Genomic DNA, 9,022 nt, shown 5'->3' with positions numbered 1-9,022 from the left:
GTTACGTGTGGATATAAAGAATGTCGAAAACGAAGGTCGTATAAGAAATATACGATTTTTAGAAAAAAAGATATTGTACGCGTGGTGCGTATAGCTTCTAGAAGGGTGACGTAAACCATCACATTTTCGACACGTGGCATAAACCTGGAGGATCGACGTAGCTAGGGAATGGCGCGATTCCCAAAAAATCCCTATAAATAGTGGCAACCAAGCCACATTCTCCGCACACCTTGTATCCAATTCGCTATGAAAATTTCTACTTCTTTGGTCCAAAATTTCTCTAGATTTTAAGTATTTAGTGGGGTTCTGAGTCGTCGGAGAATCCAACAATTAGAAGCTTTCGGGTGGGAGTTATGCTTGTGAATTTTCCGGACTTTTTTCAGGAAACTTTATAAGTTAAGCAACACCTATTTTCTTTTAAGTGTAACTTTTATTTATATTCATAATCGTTATTATGAACCTATAAATTGGATTTATCAGTGATTTAATGTCCTAATATTGATTAACCTACTTACAAGGATAATATCTAGTCTAGATTTAGTGAGGTGTTTAAAGTGAGTTTTCTGAATAGTATACCAAACGGACCCTACCTCAGATATGATCTTACCTGACTATTCCTTATCAGTTATAGATCAGTATTCATGGGATTATTGAGGAATCTAGACTATCATTATTATATTTGCAATAAATATAAGAATAAGACTTTGTAATATCTATATCTAGGTCTTTCAAAAGGAAAAGTTAAGATGTTAGGCGAAGTGCAGGCCCAGTTTCAAGTCACCCACTTTTAACAAGTGATTACATAGTTATTTTTATCTCATAGAGTCACACATAGATGGCATCAGAGCAGGTTACGAAGTCCTAAGTTCAACAATCCCTTCGTTATCGATCTTATAGAATGGTAGGAGACGATCCTAAAAATAAGGACAATACATGGGAAAGCTCTGACACTGCCATCAACCACAATTCTCCTTACTGCATCCACCCCTCCGATTTCTCCAAACAACTTCACGTGAATGATGTGCTCACAGACATCAATTACGTTGATTTGTCCCAGGATATGGAGAATTTCCTCTTCGTTAAAAACAATATCGAGTTTATGGATGGCACCATCCAGAAACTGGTAAAAGGGAACTTCACATTACATTGTTTGGATGCAATGTGATGCTATGATAAAGCGCTGGCTCACAAAAGCAATGGAGAAAAACATTTGTAATAGTGTGAAGTATGCCACTACTGCTTCACAAATTTGGTCAGATCTACGTGAAAGATTTAGCAACAAAAGCTCACACAGAGACTATCAATTGAAGAAAAGGGTTGCGAAAACACAACAATTGGAGCTTTTTTTTAACATACTTCATGGACCTTTGATCTATATGGGACGAGAACGTATCAATCCAGCACCACAATGCTCATGCGCTAACTGTTCCTGCGTCATTGGGAAAACAATGAATAGATTTCAAGAAAAAGAGAATTTGTATCAGTTTCATATGGGGATGGATGCAGAATTTCATGTTATTAAAACACTAATTCTAACGACCAAACCTACTATAACCTTGGGTAGTGCGTATCATCTGGTGGTAAAAGATAAGAGACAAAGATGTGTCTCCAATTACAAAAGAATCCAACCAACGACTGTTGCGTTCAAGGCATTTTAAAAGAAAGATGAAAACCCAAATATGATCAAAGAAAGAAGTTTCGTAAAGGAAGCCAAGGGCCACAAAGAAGGTAAAGAGAGCGAGCACTACACGTTTTGTGCTAAATATGGTCACAAGAAAGAAGGGTGTTTCAAGTTTGTAGGGTACCCGGAGTGGTGACTAGGGAAGAAAGAAAAGGGAAAGCCTAGGGCATCCTACACCATGCCAAAATCGAGTCCTATACATGAATTGACAAATGAATAATACTAACTTTTCATGAAGCACTTCTCTAACAACAACAACCAAGAAGTCACAGGATGTATGGTGAGCATGACAAGTAATGAAAGTGGTAAAGGTGAGTGAATCGTTGATTCAGGCTGTACTGAACATATCACATCCTTTCCTAGCTTATTAGAAGGCGGAAAAGGGATTCCTTTTGAGTCACTAGTGGTAATACCCAATGGTGAATACGTTCCTATTGAGGGAAGAGGGAGTTATACCCTCCCAAGGGGAGTAGCAGTGAATGATGTCCTTTGAGTACCAAACTTCAAATGCAATTTTCTTTCAGATAGTTGATTAAGAAAAGACCTCCAATGTGCCATAACCTATTTTCCTGAATTTTTTGAGATGCAGGGGTTACTAACGAGGAAATTGATTGGATCGGGTGGATGTGATGGTGGATTTTATCAAATGGGATGACGAAGGACAAGAAAGCTATGGTGATATTTGCAGACACATGGAACAAAAGACTAGGTCACGCTTGTAAAGAAAAGCTCTCTAGAATCGATTTATCTAAAAGCAATACTACTAACTTTATTAGTCAAGTTTGTGATTCTTGTGCAAAGGCAAAATTAGCCCGGACACCCTTTCCTAGTAGCTTTATAAAAACCAAAGAAAATTTTGATTTGATTCATTGTGATATTTGGGATGGGTATCGAACACCATCCTATACGAAATCCAATTACTTTTTTACCATTGTTGATGATTTTAGTAGCGTGTTGGTTATCCTCATTAGACATAAAAGTGATGCTAGTAAATGCGTTGTTGAATTTCACAAAATGGTGAAAGTTCAATTGGGAAAGCACATTAAAAGAATTAGAAGCGAAATGGTGGAGAGTTCACTTCTAATCATATGCTTCAATTTTATAGTGAACAAGGAATCTTGTTATAAACCACCTGTCCCCATACACCACAGCAAAATGGTGTGGTTGAAAAAAATCATAGACATTTTCTTGAGACCGCCCGTGCTATCCGCTTTGAAGCTAATATTCCAAAAAGATTTCGGGGAGAATGTATCTCAACAACGACTTACATAATCAATAGACTTCCATCCAAAGTTATCAAAAACAAGACCCCTTATGAAATTGTTTGTGGTCAAAAGCCCTAATACGACCATATGACAATTTTTTGTTGCTTAGCATATTTCAGAAATAATGATACAAAATTGGAAAAGTTTGAAAAGAAAAGGAAAGGTCGGGGTATTCTTGGGTTACCCATAAGGTACCAAATGATACAAAATCTATGATGTTGAGTCAAAGAAGATTGTCATTAGCAGGGATGTTTTGTTTCATGAAAGTATATTTCCACTCAAAAATGATAAATTGGAACATTGTGTTGAAGAAGAAGAAATGATAAATTATCATTGTGAAACATGTAATGAGGAACATCATGCTGACCAAACCTTGGATTCCATTCTTGTGATTGGATTATCCCCTAGTGATCATTCACATAATGACCACAATGACTCCAATTATCTTCAAGACAAGCACAACGAAGATATCATGTCAAACGAGCCTAATAACCGTGAAAAAGACCCATGTGTTACTACAAAAAAATGCCAATTAGTGACGAAAGCAAAATGGTCACTGACAATAGAATAAGTCGTCACTAAATGATTTAGTGACCAAACTTTTGGTCGTCGCTTTTCGTTACTATAGGTCCGTCACAAAAATTGAATAATGGCCAAAATAAAAAAGCGGTCACTAAATAGTGACCAAAATATACTAGTCACTAAATCCGTGACGATCCATTTCGTTACTAAATGTTGTCACTAATCAATGAAGATCGTCACTGTTTTATCTAATATCTAATTAGTGACCATAAAAAGTAGTCACTGTTTTGTCAAATTAGTGACCATAAAAAAAGGTCACTGATTTACCCAATTGGTGACCATAAAAAATGGTCACTGTTTTATCCAATTTATGACCATATAAAGTCGTCACTAATTTTGATTGCTATTTCTTTGTATTTAACTCATTTAGGTAACTAGCATGGAACTTACTTAGTCAAATGTAAGATATACTATAATTCATTTATCAATATATATCTCATCAAATGGTAAACATAAATGTTCTCAAATTTAAACGAACTCACACAGTTCAATTTGATTGCAAAAACACATCATATTGAACATCTGTCAAATCAGTAATTTCAAGTGAAAACCTAAACAATGAGAAACCAATCACATTATCTATACAAGATTTATAAATAATTTTGCAGACTGCCTCCTCTTTAGAATCTTCAGTAAGACAACAGTTAAATCTTCCAGCAACTTGATTACCAAAAGCATTAAGCTATATGAGACTAAAAAAATGTTAATTGTCATTTAAGCAAATATGATATATTCCATCAAGTAGCTACTTCAAAGATAAATTACCTATGATTCTTGGAGTTAGCGGTGCTGGATCTGCTGGTGGCCTGCTTCTCACTGCTAAGTTCAGACCTGCAATATTGTAAATAGAAATGAATAAAAGTAGGATGCTATAATAAACAAGTAATGGAAGTTCATTGTTATTTATAGGATTTACAATGCTATAACAAAATTAGTAAATTGAAATAGAAGAGAAAGAAAATTATTAACCAAAAAGTAAATAAGTATCTCACTAACCTGTGATTGAAGCATCTCGTCTAAACTTGAAAATATTCAGCTATCCCAGTCTACAAGAATGATATTAGAAATGGTTAATTGTAAGAAATAGCAATGATTTGTTTATTATAGCATATCCCACTTTAATGCAATCTACCAATTTATAGCAATACAAAGCAAGTTTATGTTGTAATTTCAAGGTATATGGTCTTGATAAGATAAAAACCGAAAGTACAATGTTATAATTGTGTCAAGGGTAGTTTAGTAAATTGAACAGTTGATGTTACCTCAAGATATAAAAGAATATTTGAAATCTTTAAGCCTATTCTTTCCATTTCGGCCTTACCCTGCAAAGAGTTTAAAGGTGTATGAAATGGCCATAGTTGAGAAAATGATGGAATGGAATAGACAACAAGGGAATAGAATGAGTGATTACATTCGGTTATCATGTTTGGCATGGTTAAAGGAATGAAATCATTCGATTATCATGTACAATATTAACAACACCACTCTCCAGTTCAGAGCTTGCAACTTATTTCTGTGAATAGACACTTAAAACTTAAAACCATAATATTACAGTAAAAAGAAAAAGAAAGAGAGAGAACATAAATTGATTTAAAAGATCAAATATATACCAGAATCATTTGAAGGGTAGTAACTTAAAGCATAACAAGAGAACTTTTTCATTTGACGAATATGTGAACAATGTTGTAAAAATGACATAACTTCCCCTGGTTGAAGTCCATCAGTCAGCAAAAAGTAAACAAATTCATAAAACAAAAAAGTTAGTTTCTTACCAAAATTTGCAACAAATTATAGCTTTGAGTCAATACCATAGGTCTGCAACATATATTGTATATTGGTTTAAAGCAAGAAAATTCAATAACCAATTTAGAAGCATAAATTTAAAAATAAAACTAAAAAACAATCTGCAAAATCGATTTAATGAACTTTAAGTAATGACAAATTGTTCTTTCCTTCTTGAGATTATATGTAAGTAGCATATTGGCAAAAGCATATTTCTATATGTTTATTTTCTTTACAAAGATCCAAAATGAGTCATACAATGATAGCCTAAGAAAAAGAGCATTCTTCCCATTAATAGACAGGTTGGATTTTGAGTTCTTATGTTAAACCTAAAACTTACCAAAAACAGAGTCAAGAACATCTTTCATAAAATTACACCAACACTTTTGCTTTAATTTTACTTTTAAATGGTGATCAAGAGAAAACATTTTTCATAGATGTCAACAACTCAATTTCACTCTAGAACACAGACTATAATTTTCGACTTGCTACGATAATAGAGCTTCATCACTTGCATTGATGACAGAAGATCTTGGTAAGCCGGATGTAGCATGTTTGCTATTGTAGAAGTAGCTAAAACCCATTTTATATGCAATCATAATCATGGTTTTATGCTTTTTTGTATTTTATTTGAATTTAGATATAAGATGATGTTTACCTAAGTCGCACATTGACACTATTGTATGTCTCATAAGGAATTTCAATGAAGAAAATTCAAGAGGAAATGTTTTCCTTTCATATATTTCACCAGGAACATCCGGTTCACGAAATGCATAACAAAGGGTAAGATAGTAAATTACTGATGAATAATGATGTTGAATTATCGATTATCAATGAAAAAAGAACATAAAGTTGTCGTTTCATCAAGAACATGTATAAAGTTAGCATCCAAATAAATGGACTTACAAAGAGAGGTAAAGTCATAGAAGTTGCCTCTGTTAAAATAAATTTCTGCAAACAGAAATAAAATACCAAAATATTATTAACATTGATTTGCATGACAATTTCTCCTAAAATTAAGTATAAAACTCACCAAGTTAACCAAGGAGTTCTATTTTAATGTCTTATGTTCAACCTTCTTCCCTTGCACTGGGTCTACAGATATATGCAAAAAGGGAAAATAAGTAAATTCAACTTGTTTCGATCACTAGCTAGCATGTAAGAGGTTTATTATCCAACAAAATTACAAAACCATCAATAAATACCACTCCAACAATGCTTTCTTGACTTTGGAAACGAGGCACCATTGATATCTGACCATGATCCTTCTTCAAAGGAACCTGATGATGAATTAGTAAAGAAGCATTATTATAGCATGCCAAAGTATTGATATACTAAACAATAATCATCTATCTATGATGAGAACGATAAGAATAACATACCTGTTAGCGAGTTTTCACATCATTAAGTGTAACTGAAATATTATAAGAAGGCTTGAAAGCTCCTAAAATATAATTCTGATTAAGAAAAAAATAGAAGGAAGCAAGTCATATTCCATTGTAATAAGAAATGATGTAGTGCAAATTATAGAAACGACAATCAAGGTTTAGCTAAACTGTTACCATTCCGCCAAAAATTGATTCTTACCCCCAAAATCTTTCCTTGAACCTGCTGTTAAAACCTAAAAACAACTACAGTGTGTCATTCCACCAAATTTAAATAACAAAATCAATAATATAAGCTGTGAATCAGCCTTCATAGACACACTACATGCCAATTGGACGAATCAAAAGCTTAATTGATTGAGACTACAAAAGGTTTTCTCCACTTTCCATTCGAAAACCTAACTTTATCTTGTATCTAGTGAAAATGCAATTGATTTATGAATGGAGCTAGATTATGAATTCACTTAAATAGGAATTCGAAAATCACTTGGAAGACAAGCCATGGAACCTCAGTTTATGGGGTGAATTAGGACAAAGGACACAAAACACATTTGATTTTGCATGTCAATCAAGTAGGCAATTCACTAAGACAAAATTGAAAATTAATTTTAAACAAATCAAGATAGAGATGTTCATACTGTGCAGACCTGAAGAAATTAAGTGATTAACGAGAGACGAATGGAGATACTAGATAGGCTTAATTCTAGAGTTAGTAACAGATGGAGCGTTGGTATCGCAAGCAGCAGGCAAAGCTAGGCTTTAATATCGCAAGCAACAGGCAAAGCTAGGGCTTTGGTGGCATTCAACGATGTGCCCAATTGCGCACTGTTTTTTAACGCTTCACACAAACACAGTGTGTCTGCTCTCAACACTGATTTAAGCCCCGAGCAACATGTACCTTCTGGTTTCTTCACCGTGCTTCCGATCGTCACGTACGACAGGCAACTTGCCATGTCCAGTATCACTGACTCGACGAATCATGGGTACGACATGCAATTGATCACCACCGCAAAGATGAATAGAATCAGAACAACGATTGTTGTTAGCATTTTTGCTGGAAAATTGTGATTGTCAGAGAGAGAGAGAGAGAGAGAGAGAGAGAGAGAGATTTAAAAAACAAGGGTTTTTGATGATGATCATGATGAGACGTGAGATGCTTAAAAGAAAGGAGATTATTTTTTATGGGCCTTCATCATACTGAAATGGCACAATTAGCCCTTTAACTATTATAATTTGTAATTTTAGTTCGTTACTTTATACTAAAGGCGGATGGTTACGCATCATGTGAGGCAATCCTATGACAACTCTTTTTTGGTCTCTAAGCCTTTAACATCACTAACTAGTATTTCTTGTCACTAAGCTGGTGACCATTCTTTTTAGTCATTAATATTTGTTTTCTGATAATAAAAAAATATTTAAATTTTATTTTATAATTTAGTGACTGGTAAGTGACAAGTATTATCGAATTGGTCACTAAATTTATAGCATTACCAAAATTTAGTGACAATTTATTATATGGTGACTAAATGATGCTCTTAGTGACTAGATTTTCAGTCGTCACTAAAAAACTGGTCACTAATAAAGACTTTTCTTGTAGTGTGTTGACTCAACAGAACTCACACATCAAAACCCACAACACAATGAAACAGAATCTATGAGAAGCACTAGAACAAAACCACAGCCATAAAAATTCAAAAATTATGTTGTCAAGCTACCCCATACGATCGGTCAACCATGAGCAACCTGATTCCAATCTAGAGACCTCAACGGTACACCCTATCTCTAACTTTGTGTCATATGAATATTTTTCTAACAGTTATGAAGCTTACTTGACGGCCATTACTCTAAATTATGAGCCGTGATCTTTCGCTCTAGCTTCAGAGGACAAGAAATGGAAAGGTGCTATGCAAGAAGAAATACGGGCTTTAGAAAGAAATGGAGATTGGACTCTTACATATCTTCCGAAAGGCAAGGGATCCATCGATTCAAAATGGGTTTATAAAATTCAATATAAACCAAATGGGGAGATAGAACAGTACAAGGCTAGGCTAGTAGCAAAGGGGTTCACAAAGATGGAGGGGGTAGATTATCATGACACTTTTGCATCAATTGCAAGCTTGTTACCATGCAGTATTCTTTGTCAGTTGGTGCTAAGAAAGATTGATTTGTACATCAACCTGATGTCAATAATGTGTTTCTGCATAGAGACTTGGATGAAGAGGTCTACATGAAAATTCCTCAAGGATTCTCTAAAGAAGGTGAAACTCGTGTGTCGTTTGCAAAAGTCTCTCTACGAGTTGAAAAAAGCATCTCAAAACTGGTACCTC

The 9,022-nt window shown here is 34.4% G+C and overlaps 1 protein-coding gene and 1 long non-coding RNA gene across 14 annotated transcripts; one reads left to right on the top strand and one right to left on the bottom strand.

The window, feature by feature from the left end:
- The first annotated feature begins 1,196 nt into the window (after positions 1 to 1,196).
- LOC145007380 (uncharacterized) lies at positions 1,197 to 1,658 on the top strand. Its single transcript, XM_078966327.1, has one exon. It carries the CDS (start codon positions 1,197 to 1,199, stop codon positions 1,656 to 1,658), a length of 462 nt encoding a protein of 153 aa, XP_078822453.1.
- Positions 1,659 to 3,970: 2,312 nt separating this feature from the next.
- Positions 3,971 to 7,828, bottom strand: LOC145005612 (uncharacterized). 13 transcript variants are annotated; one of them, XR_013662632.1, is made up of 13 exons: positions 7,343 to 7,452; positions 6,898 to 6,931; positions 6,693 to 6,767; positions 6,516 to 6,590; positions 6,344 to 6,405; positions 6,217 to 6,261; positions 5,301 to 5,343; positions 5,139 to 5,234; positions 4,940 to 5,041; positions 4,791 to 4,850; positions 4,525 to 4,574; positions 4,294 to 4,359; positions 3,971 to 4,220 (listed from the first exon to the last, which is right to left on the bottom strand). It is a non-coding gene; the product is annotated as an uncharacterized LOC145005612 (long non-coding RNA). The 13 variants fall into 13 exon arrangements; XR_013662635.1 differs by having other exon boundaries at positions 4,940 to 5,054; positions 5,301 to 6,261; XR_013662631.1 differs by having other exon boundaries at positions 5,301 to 6,261.
- Positions 7,829 to 9,022: the final 1,194 nt, after the last annotated feature.

The sequence above is a fragment of the Lactuca saligna genome, chromosome 7 (assembly GCF_052625555.1).
Source record: "Lactuca saligna cultivar CGN05327 chromosome 7, ASM5262555v1, whole genome shotgun sequence".
Lineage (NCBI taxonomy): Eukaryota > Viridiplantae > Streptophyta > Magnoliopsida > Asterales > Asteraceae > Lactuca > Lactuca saligna.
This window is presented reverse-complemented; position numbering and strand designations above follow the sequence as displayed.